This window comes from Argentina anserina, chromosome 2 (genome assembly GCF_933775445.1).
Source record: "Argentina anserina chromosome 2, drPotAnse1.1, whole genome shotgun sequence".
NCBI lineage: Eukaryota > Viridiplantae > Streptophyta > Magnoliopsida > Rosales > Rosaceae > Argentina > Argentina anserina.
Genome location: NC_065873.1, coordinates 24,083,376 through 24,101,414, shown reverse-complemented (window position 1 = coordinate 24,101,414; position 18,039 = coordinate 24,083,376). Strand labels below are relative to the sequence as shown.

The following is an 18,039-nucleotide window of genomic DNA, read 5'->3' as shown; positions in this document are numbered from 1 at the left end:
AATTTCCAGAGCTAGGGTATAACAATAGTTAAAGAACATTGCTAAACGTTGAGTTTAGAGGTTACAAATCGTGCTATTTGCATTTTTGTGGGGACTAGGTTACAATTTATAATAATCTAGCAGCAAAGTCGATCAAATTCGTTATCAATATAATTTTCGATCTGACTTTCAAATTGCATGAAAATTAAGGAACTCATACTTTAATTATGATCACCTATATATCCAGGTGTGGAACCACATGTAAGACTAGTAAGGCTATAATCCTATCGAAAAACACCTGCAAATATTACCTAGTATATATGTTACATATGCAAATGTTTGAGTTAGTTGAGTTGACTAACTGTCAACTTTAAATTCAGTCATACTAAATGGTACTAGATTTAATTCACAACCTCCTAATTCTGATTTTTTCTTTCCTTTTTTCTCCTTCTTCCTCTTACTTCCCAGTTTTTTCACCTTTTTGTCTACTACAGAGTTTTATTGCTTTTTTCATTCTTTTTTTTTTCTTATTCCTCTTCCTTCATAGTTTTTTTCCCTTTCAATTTTTTTTCTCTATCCTTATTGCTTATACTTTACAACTTTGTCCACTATTTTCTATCTCTAACTCTATTGTTTTTCATTCCTTTTTTTCTTCTTCCTCTTCCTTCCCAGTTTTTTTTAATAGAAAAGTCAATCCATTTTATAGCTCAGCAAACAGTACATACAAGAAGAAACACACCCATTAGGGCTGACAAAAAAAGTTCATCCTCATAAAACTCATCACCTAGCCGCCCCTAGATCCCAAATTAACAAACATACATTCACCTTCTAAAGACTGTTTATAGCACATTTATTTCGGTAGGCTTGAAACAATTAGAAGAAAAGGAAAATGATGCAACCAATCAAAACAAGGCTACCATGTACTCAACATTAGACCAAATTATGGGCCATAAAGCCCAAATCCAACCAAATGAGCAATTCAACCACAGTCACCAGCCCATTCGAAAGGGAACAAGCCCACCAACCATAAGCCCACAGAGACCAAGAAAAAGCCTTTGCTAGAGGGGCCCAGCTCCACTCAAGCCTAAGACCTGAGAACGCCACCACCATCATCTCAGCAAGGTCACTATAAACAAAAAAACCGAGAAGCTCTGACTTCCCCAATAAACCAAGACCATCGTCGCCTTCAACCCAAACAAAGAAGCTTTGCCACAGCGTTGCCGTCGCATTCCAATCTTCATTGCCATAAACTGTTGTATCTACATTACCCTGCCCAACACCAGGCTAAATCTGCGACATCGGCCTTGTTAAAATATCGCCCACCTGCCGCCACCAACACGGCGACATATATAAATCGTCCTCTCGGAAAACTGCGCAACAACCATCTCTGAGATCGCGTCGTCTTCCACCTTCAAGAGGTCGTCACTCCCTTGACCCCGACAGTAATCGATCCAAGAAATCACCACCACCAAAGATCCAGAGATCCACCAACAATCCTCGTTACGCACATACTCAATCTCGCCTCTGATCTCACGACAAAACCACTGCCATAACTAACAGCCAACGCCTCTACCAAAAAGCCAAAAACCCACTGAGAAAGGGGACCAAAAAGGCCACCCACAGACCAACCAAAATGATGAGCAACAAAGGTCCATCGAATCAAGGATTCACCATTGCCGGCCAATTTTGAAAATTTTATCGAAGCGCCGCCGATAAAACTCTAGCAGAGCTAGCGTTGAGGGAAACATTTTTTTTCAAAGACAACTTCCTCCCCAATTATTTTTCCCTTTCAAAAAAATTTCTCTATCTTTATACTTTGCAATTTTGTCTACTTTTTCTATCTCTAGACTCTATAATAATTTATTTATATTATCTCCCCATTTTTTTCTCATTATCTTTGTTTAGTTACAACATATTATTTACATATTATTTAGGTATTTAGTTTTCTATAAATAATTGAATTAAAACTAACCCTACCCACTTTTCAATCATATTCCGTCCCTATATGGCTATATATATATATATATATATATATATATATATATATATATATCCATCTTGCTTTTGGATAGATGGAGCTATATATGATATCTTTGTAATGAATATTTCATAATTATATATTGTAACGACCCCAAAATTTCGAGCTTAAAAACTCAAAATTTCAAAATCGTTAAACACCAAACAATCTCAACGAATCGAAATCATTTAAAATGCCACAGCGGATCATCTCTGAGTTCAAAATACAACTCAGTCAAACCGATTATTACAACCCAAATTATAATTCAATATTATAACAATGGAATTGCGTAATCCTCACAACAAACTCACAAGATAGTCACACAAAATCCTCACACCAGCTGGAGATAAATAACTTCAAGTCCACTGAGCGGTACGTCAATTCCCACTAATCCACACCTGCAGAGTTATCCACTACACCATCGAATTGGTGCACCGGGATTGTAAACACAAACCCGGTAAGCTTTACAGCTCGTATGAGTAAAATGAAAATATATAACTCGCATATGAATATATACGAAAATCCAGAAATCAAACAAATATAAATGCACTCATGAGTCAATGGACGGCCCATCTGGTTGTCCCAAAGAAATATGAAAAGAAGCGCTCATGAGAAATTAAGTAACCCTTCTGGTTACCCAAATGCATTTATAATACGGGTACCAAGAACGCTGGTACACATCTGTTACCCCTCTCGTAATACACCGCCGATATTGGATAGCCACCCGCTACCCAACATCCAAACAAATCTGAGTACCCATGAGCAGATAACCACCCGTTACCTCACATGCAGTACTAAGGCAGACAGACTAGAGCTCTAACTGTATCGTAACTTTCGCCCGGCCAAAGGCTAGGTTCCGACTTGCCAAACACGTACAATAATCTCATATCATATTGTACCAAATCACGTCCGAAGACAAATCAACATTTTAACAATCTCAATGTTAAAATCACGTACAATAATCTCACATCATATTGTACCAAATCACGTCCGAAGACAAATCAACATTTTAACAATCTCAATGTTAAAATCACGTACAATAATCTCACATCATATTGTACCAAAAATCAAGTCCGAAGACAAATCAACATTTTAACAATCTCCATGTTAAAATCACGTACAATAATCTCACATCATATTGTACAAATCAAAATCACATGCTCGATATATAAATCTCGTCATCAAAATGACATAAAACACGATAAAATCATAACAGTATATTATATAGCAAACTATATATATATGTACATATTTACCATTTATACAATATATATATAATCCATTATATTATATACATGTCATATTTCATAAACACGTCCGAAGACAAAACTCATTCGAAAACAAAACTCGTCCGAAGACAAAACGTTTTAACAAACACCATATTAAAACCACGTACAATAATCACACCTCATATTGTACAAATTAAATCACATGCTCAATATTTAATTCTCGTCATCGAAATGACAAATCATAATGAATTTATAACAGTATATAATATAGCAAACTATATATATATGTACTTATTACCATTTATACAATATATATATAATCTACTATATCGTATACATGTCGTAATTCAATATTAAAAACTCTTGTAAAATCTTGAATCTCCGCAAGGGTAGATTCGTAAATATGTGAGATTTTACTCACCTTCTTTCCTGCGTGCAACTTCCACGACCCTGAAAGTAATTTCCTCACTCGTTTCGTCAGTCACACTTCGATTTGGCTCGATTCCTTTTGTGGGAATGTTGCTGGGACTGAGACAAGCAAAACCCCCCAAAAATCTCGAGCCATGGCGGCCGGAGGAGGCGGCGCCGCCACAGCAGTAACTTCCGGCGGTTGCTACACCGTGTGTGGTTGTCGCCGGAGTGCAAGGCGTAGCCCAAAAGATGGAGCTCGTCGAGCCCGTCAGTTTGATAGGTGGCACGACACGAGGTGACGTCGGATGGTGGAGAAATCGGCCGGAGAAGGTTTTTAGGTCGGGTGAACAGTACCCGAGCTCGTGTGAACAGTACCCGAACTATTTTCTGATTTGTAATCTCCTCTCCTTCCTTTTTATACTATTTCCAAAATCGGAAACGAACTTCCGACGTTAATAACTTTCGCGTCTGACGTCCGATTCGAACGCATGACGTGTCCACGAATTCGTATCGATGAGCTCTACGACTTTCGTGAAGGAAGTTTTCGTAACCGAGCGACGGAATAAAAGTCGATCTATACGTTGCGGTAACGTTACGTTTCTAATTAAACGATCCGAGAACGTTTCCGTTTTCGTTTCGAAATGTCGCAAACCCCCAATTGTCGTCTTGAATTAATTTCACAAGTTTAACACTTTGAAAATACTCGACATTTAGTTTCTAAAAATTCGGGTTATTATATATATATATATATATATATATATATATGTGGGAAAGTACATACCCATAGATCATCTTATTGATTGAATCGATACGTATACTGATGTGGAAAAATTTAGTAAAGAATTGTGTAGATTACTGATTGCAATGCATGCATGCATTCACGCTAGCTATTCAACTATATAGATATCAACTGTTTTAGCAGATCAAATGCATGAATTGTCGGACAGCAGATCTAGCTCCGATCGATCCTTAATTTCCCTTCGTATTCATTCGTACACTGCCCGTAATTATGCTCAAAACTAAAATAAAAATCCATTTCCTCCTTGATATCAATTGCTGAATCATAAAGAGGGGCATCGAACTGGAGAAATTTATGAACCTCAACAGTATATACATATATGCATGCACTAAACCCTAGAGGATATCGATATGTACCCAAGCCTTTAGCACTAATTAATTACTTTTTCCTTTTATATCATTGGTATCTAATTTCAATTTTCTCTTTATCTCCCTTTTCAGTTTACTTAATTTCGATTCCATTGTCAAGGAAGTAATTAAAGTGATGAAGATATTCTTCCCAAAAGGGAAAGAGAAAAAAAAACCACGTAACTAGCTAAACCTCTACACTGGATGCCTCTATCCACCATGCTCGATTTCCAAGGTCATCTTAAGCAAGTATAAAATGCCTCCCAAACCCCTTCACCATAATCACAAATACCTTCATTTCTATTCGATCAACTCCATCTAGCTAGTTGTGTACCATTTCTGAAGGTGAGCCCTAGATCTTATGCACTGCCTCAAACCCAAGTCGACTTTAATTTGGAGTTTTATAAATGTACAGCCATGCATATCACTGCAGGTAACTAATATTCTCTTCCTGATTCATTCCTCAGATGAATAGGCCAGGAGATTGGAACTGCAAGTCATGCAATCATCTCAACTTCCAGAGGAGGGACTCATGCCAGAGGTGCGGTGAGCCAAGGCCTGGCGAGAGAGGTAGTGACTATGGAAGCTTTGGTGGAGGAAGAGGAAGTGGTTCGTTCGGGTTCAGTACAGGCCCGGATGTCAGGCCCGGTGACTGGTATTGCAACGTGGGAAACTGTGGAGCTCATAACTTTGCCAGCCGCTCCAGCTGTTTCAAGTGTTCTGCGTCCAAGGACGAGTCCTCTAGTGGAGGTGGTGGCTTTGACGGTGACATGCCTAGGTCACTTAGAGGTGGTTTTGGATTTGGCGGCGGAGGCAGTGGCAGTGGTAGTGGTAGCAGCTCTGGTCGCTCTGGATGGAAATCCGGGGACTGGATTTGCACAAGGTATATATAATAACTCTTATATACCATCAAATCCGTCAATCTAGATCACATATTGGCCATATTTCTCCAATATTTAGAAGTCTAAGCCATTGATATAAACATATATACAGGTTAGGATGCAACGAGCACAACTTCGCGAGCAGGACAGAATGCTTCAGATGCAACGCTCCAAGGGAATCTAGTGCTGGCAAGTTTTCATACATTTCTCTTAAATATATCGATCAATCTATTCTGAATTCTTCATCAATTTATGTCTAAGTAAATATGTATGTTTCTGTTTGTTTATATGCGCGCAGGTAGTGCTGCGCTTTTCTGAAAGAACTGAGAAAAGGAACATTCGCTAACGATAATGGCTACTCCTTTTGGGTCAGAGACAGAGAGAGGAAAGAAACATCACCCTCTACTATTTTTATCAATTTTCCTTTTTTCCTTTTGTAATTTTTCTAGTGTCTAGGTTCTTTGCTAGCAAGGGAGCTTAATTTGAAATGTGGCTGTCACGAAGAACGTACTTAACAAAGCTTAATCACTTGGCATTTTGTGCGCTTAATTTCTCCCTGTCAGATGATATATGAAGTTATGAACTATAGCCTGGCATAACTCTGGTAGCATGTTTGATGCTTTTATCCAGAACAGTGGTCCCTGGAATATATAGATTAGATATGCGAAACCGAAGAGGCCGGACGTATATACAGAACATTTCCGTTGATTAAGCACTGCATGCATGAATATGAATATATCTACAAAAGTTAGAGCTGAGAAATAGATATTAGATCGACAAGATGATCGAGAAATGATATTATTGTAGACCAAATTAATCAACTTTATTCAACTATTCGATTCATGCATCCATGGACCAATATTTTTGGATAAAATACTGGTTACTCCTCAAAGTTTTATAAACTCGACAATTTACTCATTCAAATTTCAATTTCAACTGATCACTCCTTATACTTTTCAAATTCGAGCAAATCTGGTCATTTCGTCATCTTTCCATCTAATTTGGGTGTTAGGTCCATCTAATTTATGTTTACCTAAAAAACAACTTAACACTCAAATTTGATGGAAAGATGACAGAATAACTAAATTGCTCGAATTTAGAAAATATAAAGAGTGATCAGTCGAAAATTGAAACTTGAAATAGTAAACTGTCGAGTTTGTGATAGTTTAAGGAGTGGCTAGTATTTTGTTCTTTTCATTATATAGCTTTCTTCAATTCTTATTTTTCTTCATTTATTTATTTTGTCTTTCAGTGAAAGGATTCAATTAAGAATGTATAATACTGATATCTCTCATGCTTGATGAAACTTGATGGCCAGTTATAACTAAAGATCATATCTCCCTTACTTTGTTATGAACATCAAGTTTTTATCTTATTATTGTCACTGTATATTCTGAGTTTCTGTAATTTATATGTAAATAATATAATCAAAAGCACGGTGAAGTACTGGTGAACTTAATTTAATTAAAAATCAAAATAGTAGTACAAAAATATCAAAAATATATAGGACTCTTGAGACTCATATCAGGTCTTGCCCCGACTTCACTCTGGAATGTCAAATAATGCTACTCTCTAACTGATCAAATACAATGCGTATGCATATTCTTCAAAAAAAAAACAAAAACAAAAACAATGTGTATGCATAAGCCACTTCCTTTGGTCGTCATCTCTCACTTGTAGCCTAGGGTTTTGGTCGGGCTCTATGAAGGACGACATTAGAATCTGAGAGAGAAAACATGAAGGAAATGACAGCTTGTTTACAAAAGGGTATGTGGTCGTAATTATTGAGAAATTAGGACACCCAATGGTATTTTTAAAAATTCATTAATTCGCCGCTACAGTACCGCGTTAGAGAAGCAGAAATTGGCTTCTAAAAGGAGAGAGGGAGCTCATTCTGCTTATGACTTGAAAAAACCCTGACTTATTGGAAAAGCTCCGTGTTTTATAGTTTACCAAACACCAACAGAGGGCTTTGTTTATAAGCACAGAGCTGAAAACGACTTGGTGTTTCATTATATCTTAGATGTTTTATCGTTTGAACACGGCTTATGATTTCTAGATACGTACGTTGAAGATAAATCAAGCTTCGATATAAGAATATTCGAACTTCTGATTATTAATAGTAGTATTGAAGCCCAATATAAACTAAAGAACATGCTGAAACCGCGATTATGATTTCTCATATCTGATTTCTGTCATGCATGCATGGCCCTGCAATGTGCAATCATCTAAGATGTTCATCACTTCCATCGCATTGTATGTATGAGTATTAATGAAACAAATGACGAGCAGTCAGCCTAGCAAATGATCGAGAACCATACGACGTATACATCGATCACTCTAGCTTCTATGATTAACGCATGTATAATGACTATAATCAGATTGATAAACAATTCCTAACCATAGATGTTGATGATTGAACATAGTTTTAAACAATATACAAAACAAGTTCACATAGGATTCCCTAGCTTTTCAGAAGCACCTTTCATGGGTTCCCTCATTGACCTCATGGGTATAAGAACTGGAAAATGCAAATTTTATTGGTAAAAAAGAAGCCACACATGAATTAGTGTCTGCTACTACACTCCATTCTTTAGCTTTTAGCAAGATTCTTTGTTTCACTTTGAGCTCGGCTTTATGTTACTTCAGAGAATATATATGTGCTTTATATATTGTCTTCATGTCAGTGAGACGTAGAACTAATTAAGAAGAGTCATGAAGGTAGACACATATGAAGTACCTCCCATTTGATCAATCGTTCCCAGAGCACTGCCGCGGCAAGCTGTGGCTAGCTAGGTAATAAGTATTGTGGTTTCTGTGCCAATTATCATTTTTCTTCCATCTCGATCATCTGCATCCCATGATTCCCATCGTACCTATGGTTTTGTCTCATTGCATGCATGGAGAATCAGCAAATTAGAAGAAAGAAAGCATATGCTTATATAGTTATATATATATATATTGTTATGAACTTATGATATATATATGCATGGAGAATTAGCAAATTAGCCAACGTACGTATATATTCGTAATTAAGAAGAATATCTAGCTACTGAATTGATGGTACATTGGACTAGATAATATTTTCCTTCACACAAGGGCCGGATTGAGAGATTAGAACGATGAACAAATGCATTTTAACTCTACAATGCATGCCGGTTACGATCGAGCCCTCAAGTCACATTTTGAATGCGAATATTTTTAAAGTTCAAACGATATATATAGATAATGAGACTTATTAGTCAATTTGCATTCTAGATCGATGATAGTCGGAATCATATTTGAAGGTCAGAACGATAATCACATAATTTATTTCCCCACAACTTAATTTATCTAATTCGAAATAATTAGGTATAACGATCGATCAGATTCTAATTTCCCAACAAACTAATTAAATCAATGCATGTTCAACTCGGGTATTAAACTCTTATTAACAAAAGAACCAAAACTCATAATTTGGGACATGACATTTGATAGACTCATGCTCGTGAAAGAACAACATAAAAGCCGTTTTATGATGATTTACAATGTGGATTTGGGACCCAAAAGACACTAAAGACCAAGCAATACACCGGATTAAGCACACAAGTTGAAAGTTTATCAACACTGTAATGGTCAAAATTGGTAGGAAAAACAATGCAACTTTTTATCCAATTCAATGGATGAAAAAAGAATTTAACAAAATTATCTGTTTAAAGGTTCTTCCTTTTCCTTCTTTATAAACGCAACCATGTTCAACGCCCACTTTTCAATATCAGATTTTTCAGTTTAATTTTTTTCACCTTCCTTTAAGCCTTGAGTCCTTGACTACCGTTCAAGCCCTCAGCTTGGTACAAAGAACCGAAAACAAAAAACTTCACGTAGATACACTGGGAAATTAGAACAGTGGTGTTTAGGACGTCTAGTCAATCTCATTTAGAAATGCCTATCGAGATGTTTCCACGTAGACGACACATATATGACTTAATTTCCTATACATCAATATATGTTATACATCTCACATCCGACGGTTGACAATATATATTATTTTTCTGACCCCACTCACAAAACAATATCAATCGTCGTATATGAGATGTATAGCATACATTCATATATATTAGAATTTTCCCACATATAGTACATATATAGGTTATCTAGCCTTGCTCGTAAGTCATTTATTGATGAGTTTTCAGCAGATGATATGTGTAATGTCTTCATTGAATACAGTTGTACGTATGACATTATGATGTTTAGGCAATAATGTCTTGTACTATATAGACGATATCAGTAATAACATAGGTGTGACTGTGTGAGTCCCTCTCTCGCGTAAAGGGTATTCAGCCCATTATCAAACAAAAAAAATACAGTAGTATTCTTCTTTGGGTTCTTATAAAAAATTCTTTTTTTCATACATATATTTATAAAAACGCTGCGATTGGCCTTGATGAGAAGACTGCTAAGTCAAGAGCGGGCTTCAAGGTCTCGAAGTTGCTAAAGTCACGAGGTTGCTTCTCTTTACCACGTGATAGGTCGTCAGCGAAGCGTGAGCGGGTGCGTAGAAGGAAATGCCAAACACTTCGGCCTAACGGGAATGAGCAACGACGAAATGACAATTTGATGAGGTGCTACTTATCGAGAGATTTACCAATTGAGCTGCCCGAACATAATAAATTGTAGGAGGTTTTAATCACCGCGAAATAAGATTTGAAAATTAGAAAAAAGTCACTATTCTAAAAGTGTTATAACGTTGCCCATCCATTTTGTTAAATTTACAAAAATGCCACTGCATTCTTTTTCAATCTGCTACCTCGACAGACTCCGTCCTCGACTTGATTCTACCTTGCTAGACTCCGATTTTAATGTCGTGGAATTGAAGACCTCGTCAGACTCCAATCTCACCACATTCGTTGTCTTGGATTTGCATGTCTAACCGGAAGACTCAAGAATCGGAGCCTGGAGCTTGGAGATGAAATCCAATCGAATATGTTGACTGAGACAGGAAAGGTTCGGTGTCGGATGCAGTGGAGACTGGACCACCTAGTCCTTCGATTTGGAGGTGGCGTGATGGCACTGAGGACAAGATGGATGGTGTTGATGCAGATGTAGCTCGCTGGAAAAAAATCTCAGATCTGGAGAAGATGGTTAAGGGTGCCCAAAGCACTTTTTTTGGCTCTCATGATGTCGCGCCGGAGATTCCCTCCTGCCTCCGCCTCCACCTTCGTCGATTTTGGTTAGAGTATGAGCTAGCTTGGGTTGAGCTTTCGTGGCAGAGATGGAGCAAGTGGAACCGTGGAAGTAGTTGCTGGAAGTAGCCGTCGATCAAGATGGTCACCAATGGGTGGGCACAACAGCTTTCTAGGTGTCTACAACAAATTCTGATTTGAAAATATTATTGTCGATTCAATTATGAACTGAGTTTTGATGACTCTACTATCGCGTACCCTTGTGTTTCTGATTTAGTATCATGTCTCCAATATACCTATTACATTAACCGTCACACTACCTGTCACACTATATATCACATAACAAAATTAGTGTGACAAGTAGTGTGGATGGGGGTGTGACATCACATTAATGTCGATATTTGGATCGTATGAGTTGAGAAGTTCAAGCTCATATAACTATAAACAAAGGTTCGTTATTTCTAGTCATTTTTCTTTTTCTTTTTTATCACAACATAGTCACATAAAATAGTGTGACAACGAGTGTGACAGTTAGTGTGATAAGTAGTGTGACAACGAGTGTGATAGGTAGTGTGACAACATGTGTGACAGTAAATGTGACAAGTAGTGTAACAACGGGTGTGACAGTTAGTGTGATAGGTAGTGTAATATGTAATGTGACAAAAAGTGACAATTAGTGTGATAAGTAGTGTGACAACGGGTGTGACAAGTAATGTGATACGAGGTGTGACATGTAATGTGACACGAGGTGTGATAGTTAATGTAATAGGTAGTTCGATATAGAGTGAGACAGTTAGTGTGACAATGGATGTGATAGCGAGTTTGATAGGTATTGTGATAGCATGTGTGATAGGTATTGTGACAGCATGTGTGATAGGTAGTGTGGAAGGTAGTGTGACAACAAGTGTGACAGCGAGTGTGACACTATGTGAGATGCCGAGAGAAAATTTCTAAATATGCGAAATGATGTTAAAATTCAAAAGAGATTGGTATAAGTATGCTCAGAATGAAGAGAATAATTAGAATTAGAGTCTTAAGCTTCGATTTCGCCGGAATAGCTTGGAGCATCACCATAGACGGCGACAGCCCTTGTGAGGGTTGCTGTGCCTTGTACGGTGGTTGGTTCGGAGTAGGTATGGTATCAAATGAAAGAGGGGAGAGAGATATTTCCTACAATATCAACCACGCTCACATCCATCACCGGATGTGAAAGTTATAACCGGAATTCAAAGAAAAATGAAAAACAAGAAGAAAATGAAGAAGAATAGTTGGAAAAATGACAAAACTATTCAAAAAGTATTTTAAAAGTGACTATTTTCTAATTTTATTTTAAATTTGTTGGCTAATTTCTAATTAATTAAGATGACATTTTTATAATTGAAAAATAAGTGTTGATATTTTTTTAATTTATGATGAGACAGTATTATTTTATAATTTGTCATTCTTCTTTTTGCACCGATACAGTAGGACGCGAGGCCCAAACGGAGTGTCCGTGACTGTACAACACTACAACTACAGATTTCATGACAATGAAACATGTTCAAATGTTTAATCATCAATAAAATAATTTAATAAAAGCCCAATAGGCCCACTGAGACTAACGGATCCAAAGTCAGACCGAGCCCAAGCTCGTGCATAAAACGAATGTCCGACGACTCCTTTCAAACAAAGCAAAACCTTTTACCCGGTCATTAACGGCGGCAGTCGTCTTTCTTGTTCCGGTAATCTCCAACTTCAGCCGTCGGGGAAATCCATACCTGAGTTTTGATCCCAACCTTGTTATTGCTCGCATGATTTAAGCTCAAATAGCTGAGTCGTTGTTTGATATATTTGATCTTCAGTAAAGAAAGAAGTGCACACCAAGTGTTTGATAAAATGCCGCAGTAAAGAAGCAGCACTATAAAAATGGTCTTTAAGCTGATCAACACTGCGAACCGTGCGATGGGTAAGCCAAATGGCGCCCTGAAGTTGAATGTGATGCTGTACCATGGCTCAGAGGAGTCTCATGTGGAGACTCTGCCTGCAGAATGGTATAGAAATGCTTTTCCAAAGCTGTCGAAACTGACCCGGTTGCTTAAAGATGTGGACTTTGTCGATGGGAGGCTTTTTAATGTCGCTGATAGTTCGGTTATCGTGAATGCCCGTGTGGAACACAAGATGGTTGCTTTCAAGTCACTTGCTAGAGTGTTTATAGGGTCTCCATTGGTTCAGCAGAAGCTGTGGAACAATGTGGTGGGGTGGTCCGGCGGTAGAGGATGTAACCCTTTTGTGTGTTTTAGTAAACCAAGTGAGAGACAGCCCTTGGTTGTGAAATCAATGTCTGTAGTGGGTAGCATTATGAACATTACTGCGCAGCAGAGGCAGAAGGTGCGTGTGAAGATAGCTCCCCAGGTTACTCAGCATGGTATATGGACCGGCGCGCTTGAGGAGATACTTAATGGGTTGAAATGTGAGTTGGATTGTATGGATGGACAGTGCTCGAGCAGAGGGATGAGGATTGGTCAGCAGATAGTTTGTAGCTGTCTGAAGTTTTTGGCTGATGCATCAGTTTCATATGGTGATGACTCTGCTTCGTGGATGCGCCTTTCGACTGCAAAGATTACTGACTCTTCTAGTTTGCCAAAATGGGAAGACCTTCTTGAGATGTTTAATGATGTCATTGATTGTTTGAAATATGACGGGGAGTTGCTGCATTATTTGACAAAGGTTGAGGTCATGAAAGAGGGGCTGTCTCAAATCAAGGATGTGTTGGTTGATAAAAGTATCGGATTCAAGGAAGTACGGCATCAAGAAAGCCTAGTGCATAAGAAGCTGTCCAAGACATTGGGTCATTCATCCAAGTGTTTGTTCACACTATTGTTATATTATTTGTATGGGCATGTTAGAGATATTGAAGTAGACCTATCTGGTGGGCTGTATAGCATTAGTGACAAGAGTCTCTGTTTGTGCATGGGAAGGATTGTGACTTCAGATGAGGAGACGATGATTTGGAGTGGGGTGAAGCAGTTGGACAGGGCTCTCGGTCTTTTCAAGTTTGTTTGGGAAACTGCAGGAATGGAAGGAGGTTTGCAGTTGCAAGGCCATATATGGTGTGTGGGAGCTGAGAACAGAATACTTACGTATAGAGGAAACACATTCTTTGTTCATGGAATTCGTGTTTGAAGAACAACTCTTTCTGAATGTGTTCAGAAGATACTTACATGATTCGGTGATCATGCTACATTCAAGAATTGAAATGGGGCAAGCCCACTGAGTACAAATAGCTTGGTGTAGTTGTAGCAGTAACTGTTCTGAGTTGTTCTTAGACATTGAGTTTCACAAGTATATATATGATTACTGATAGCACCCAAGTACCATTCAGATTAGAACAGATGCTTTGATTGGAAGTGGGTACTAGGAGTGACTAGCCACAACACCCTTCAGAAAACTCAGGCCAAGCTGGATAGATTAATGTACTAGCTATACGAGAAAAAAAAAAGAGTTTCTGGATGGATGTAAGTTCTCATATTTCTTAGGAGTAGCTTGATCAGAAAATCATGTTCATGCTAATGGTTTGTTCTACTAATGCATTTGTTAGCTATGAGATAAAATGTAGCAATTAGCTGTTTGAAGATCTATATATTGCTGCAGCTTAATAGGAGTGTTTTGAATAATTGGTAGAGTTCGAAAGAAGATATGCGTCAAATTGAGGTATTGGTTTCTCCTTTTCTTTCGTTTTATTTTTTACATATTCACTTGACGTGATAGAGAAATTTGACATATACTTTTTGGTAATGGAAATAATTTGGAAATGTAGTTCGTAATATTACACTCTAGCCTGCTTCATCCATACTTCATTTTGATATATTACTCTGATTGATGGTGCATATTTCTATACAGTTTACTTTCTCAAACAGCCCAAAGTTTAAACAGTCCTAACTGCATATATTTGTCAGAAAATGAATCCCTTCAAACTTTGTTCCTTTAGTTTTGGAGGGAAAACAACCAAGACAGTAGATACTAAAATCTGCACTATTAGAAACCAGCGAATATTAGAAATTGCTACCAACCACGTTCAAAAGTAGAAAACAGGAAAAGATTGGACAACCAATTTAAAGGAAAGAAAATAATGATGGGGATCCAGATGAGGCCATCCAAGATTTGTAGTGTTGTCACTTGGTGCACATTTTCTATCATCGGTACCATGCGAAAGCATCTTCCACTTGCTGCATACACCATACAAATTGATTTTTATGGAGTTCATATATATCTCATACTTAATACACCATACAGAAATGAGTGATCGTTGGTGACTTGGTGTTCCTTAATAAGAAGTGCTGATAACAAATGCAAATTTATCTCTTCTTCATGTCTCTCGATCATTTCTCATCATAGACCTTCATGGCTGGTTTTGCTCTTAATGTGATCATCTGCTTTACGCAGTATATCATTGATGTATTAAAGATTCTTGTTTCAAATTTTTTGTTTTAGGCGTCTGAGAACGTTTTTCATGCTGATGATACTAAATCATTACTTAAGATTTCATAATTTGGGTTGTGCAAATTTCCGTGAAAATCAAGTTGCTGGAATATGCTTCAAAACCAAATATAATAAAAGTACTAAATATAAAATATCTCATTGCAAGCTAATGGTTAAACTTATTGCAGTAACCAGATGTCGAAAGTATGTCACTGATATACGAGTTTTCTGGAGATAACGAGCTCATTTAGGTATTTGAACTATGAAATGCTGAGGATACCACTATTATAATGAGTGTTTTGGCTTATAGTTGATGTAGGGTCTTCCCAAACAATCATTTCACATGGAAATCAAACCATCTATACCAAAAGGAAAAAAGAGAGGAAAAGGTTTGTTCATAGTTTGTTTTCTACAAAGAAGAAGGCAAGACTTGATAACTGACTAGCTGTTGATGTCACAATGGAATTTGTATAAACCTCCTTTCTGACAGGTTTTGGATGCAGATCAATCTGGTTTTTTTTTTTTTTAGAAAGGCGGAGCAAATGAGTTTATCTATAGTAGGTACTTCCTTAATCTGCTGTTTATAATTGAGCAATGATTTTGACATATTGTTCTTTACTTGAGGGTGCATTATAAGAGCAGCTAGTAAAGCTAGATAATTAGTTCTTTTTTGTGACTTGCAGTGTATCAATATGTTAGTAAGACCACAAATGCTTAGCAGACAAACTACATGATCATCAGTTCTGCATTACCTCGCTTGCTACTTATCTGACTATGACTACGAAATGCTTGCTTTCAGGCTATGAGAATATGGAAGAGCCAGATTAAGAAAAACTGAAAAACAAGCTGAAAGAAGTGTCTGTCCTTTCCACTGACTGTTGTATCTTCAGGGTTCCTAAGCGACTACGTGAAGGAAATGAGAAAGCTTACACACCCCAAGTGGTCTCAATTGGTCCTCTTCATCATGGAAAGAAAGGGCTAGAATCCATTGAAGAGCACAAAATTCTGTATGTGAGGGACTATGAGTTTATGGAACGGACCAAGGTAAGCATCAATGAGTGTTTCAATACATTAAAGCAGTGGGAAGCAAAAATTCGAGGTTACTATGCAGTGACCATGGAGTATAGTGAACATGAGCTTGTGGAAATGATTTTGTAGATGACATTTTTACCTTAGAGGTCCTTTTGAGAGGTTCGTTTGAAGCCTTACAAAAATGGCCGTATCTTTGGAAAATCATTAATGCATAGGGACATAATATATGACATGTTGTTGCTTGAGAATCAGCTCCCGTTCTTTGTTCTCGAGTATCTCTTATCCTTGGCTTATGCCACTAGTTTCTTTCCTATGGAACACGATACGGCTCATGTATCAGGGCTTCCCCTCATCAAGCTTACTCACAGTTTCTTCAAGGATAGGGTATACATTCGACCACTTGATGGGGTCATTTGTAAACTTGGTCAGTATTCTGAATCTAGAAGAATACTTCATTTTGTTGATTTTGTACTAAAATGTCATAAACCTTCCCCATTTGATCCTCCACCCAAGAGTAAACTCCAGACTCTAACCATACCAAGTGCAACCGAGCTGCACCAATCAGGAGTCAAGTTCATGATGGTGAAGGACAAAAAACTTCTTTGACATTCAATTTGACAATGGGATCTGAAGATTCCACAACACAAAATTCGCGGTTCGTCAGAAGTTTTCTTTCGAAACTTGATTGCCTAGCAGTGTGAGTTCTATGATCATTACATCAATGACTACATGTTCATCATAGACCGATTGGTTGACAGTGCCAAGGATGTGGAATTGCTTCTCCAGAATAATATTCTTGAATCTAAGCTCTCTGACAAAGAAAAAGTGGCTAATTTTATCAGCTCGCTTAACTCGGGGCCTGTGGTGTTCAGTAAAAAGTTCTACTTTACTGATCTGTGTGAGAAGCTGAATGAGTACTATGAAGTACCATGACATAACTGGAAGGCAAGCTTGAAACATGACTATTTCAGTTCCCCTTGGGCTGTGCTCTCTATTATTGCAGCAGCTGTTCTTCTTGTGCTCACTTTTGTTCAAACAGTGTGCTCTGTGATGAATTGATCAATGTGAAGCTAGTGGCTTATTGTGTCAAACTGTCAATTAGCTTTATGTGTGTTGTATTACTTCTTGTATTTGTAAAAAATAAAATGATGTGATTGTTTATGGTGTATTTGCTTATGGCCTTGATATCAGAATACTGATATTTCATCTGTCTTTTTCAATGAACTGCAATAAACCTCATACGTTTGCCTATATTGATACATAAATTCTGGAAAGCCTCAGGTTTGGGCCCCATATAATCAAACTTCAATCGATGAGGCCTTATCCACTTCATGAAGCCCACATAGAATCGATTCCTTCCCGGACCTGGTAACCTGTATGGACAAGGAACCTTATTCCCCTCAATCATTGAAAACCGATTGAACATAAAAACCTGAATATTTGAGTGATACTCAAATATATTATAATCAAAACTAAGATTCGAAAAAGCGTTAGGCGGTGGGCAGGCAGACAACTACCTCTTAGTGCTTAGACGACTAGGCAGTCTCTTAGGTGGCGCTTAGGTGGTTTCGAATTAGTAAATATTTATTTATTTTTATACATATATTTAAATTATTTTTATGATTAAAAATATATATAATGATGCTCAATATTAATTTTGAAAATAGTCTAAATTCACAATACATTAAATGCAAAGTTCATACAAAAATATTAAAATAAAATAT

At 37.4% G+C, this 18,039-nt stretch overlaps 2 protein-coding genes, 1 long non-coding RNA gene and 1 pseudogene across 5 annotated transcripts; 3 read left to right on the top strand and 1 right to left on the bottom strand.

Moving 5' to 3' along the window:
* Positions 1 to 2,203: 2,203 nt before the first annotated feature.
* LOC126782403 (uncharacterized) lies at positions 2,204 to 4,009 on the bottom strand. Its single transcript, XR_007670758.1, has 2 exons — positions 3,647 to 4,009; positions 2,204 to 2,409 (listed from the first exon to the last, which is right to left on the bottom strand). It is a non-coding gene; the product is annotated as an uncharacterized LOC126782403 (long non-coding RNA).
* A 987-nt stretch (positions 4,010 to 4,996) lies between these two features.
* LOC126784497 (transcription initiation factor TFIID subunit 15-like) lies at positions 4,997 to 6,210 on the top strand. 2 transcript variants are annotated; one of them, XM_050509959.1, is made up of 4 exons: positions 4,997 to 5,127; positions 5,250 to 5,665; positions 5,776 to 5,852; positions 5,962 to 6,210. In XM_050509959.1, exons 2-4 carry the CDS (start codon positions 5,250 to 5,252, stop codon positions 5,979 to 5,981), a joined length of 513 nt encoding a protein of 170 aa, XP_050365916.1. In that variant the 5' UTR covers positions 4,997 to 5,127; the 3' UTR covers positions 5,982 to 6,210. The 2 variants fall into 2 exon arrangements, with proteins under 2 accessions (XP_050365916.1, XP_050365917.1); XM_050509960.1 differs by lacking the exon at positions 4,997 to 5,127 and having other exon boundaries at positions 5,147 to 5,665; positions 5,776 to 5,856; positions 5,966 to 6,210.
* Positions 6,211 to 12,529: 6,319 nt separating this feature from the next.
* LOC126783661 (uncharacterized) lies at positions 12,530 to 16,299 on the top strand. 2 transcript variants are annotated; one of them, XM_050509165.1, is made up of 3 exons: positions 12,530 to 14,319; positions 14,456 to 14,515; positions 16,174 to 16,299. In XM_050509165.1, exon 1 carries the CDS (start codon positions 12,731 to 12,733, stop codon positions 13,985 to 13,987), a length of 1,257 nt encoding a protein of 418 aa, XP_050365122.1. In that variant the 5' UTR covers positions 12,530 to 12,730; the 3' UTR covers positions 13,988 to 14,319; positions 14,456 to 14,515; positions 16,174 to 16,299. The 2 variants fall into 2 exon arrangements, with proteins under 2 accessions (XP_050365122.1, XP_050365121.1); XM_050509164.1 differs by having other exon boundaries at positions 12,530 to 14,515.
* Positions 16,094 to 17,374, top strand: LOC126784222 (putative UPF0481 protein At3g02645; annotated as a pseudogene).
* The last annotated feature ends 665 nt before the right edge of the window (positions 17,375 to 18,039 follow it).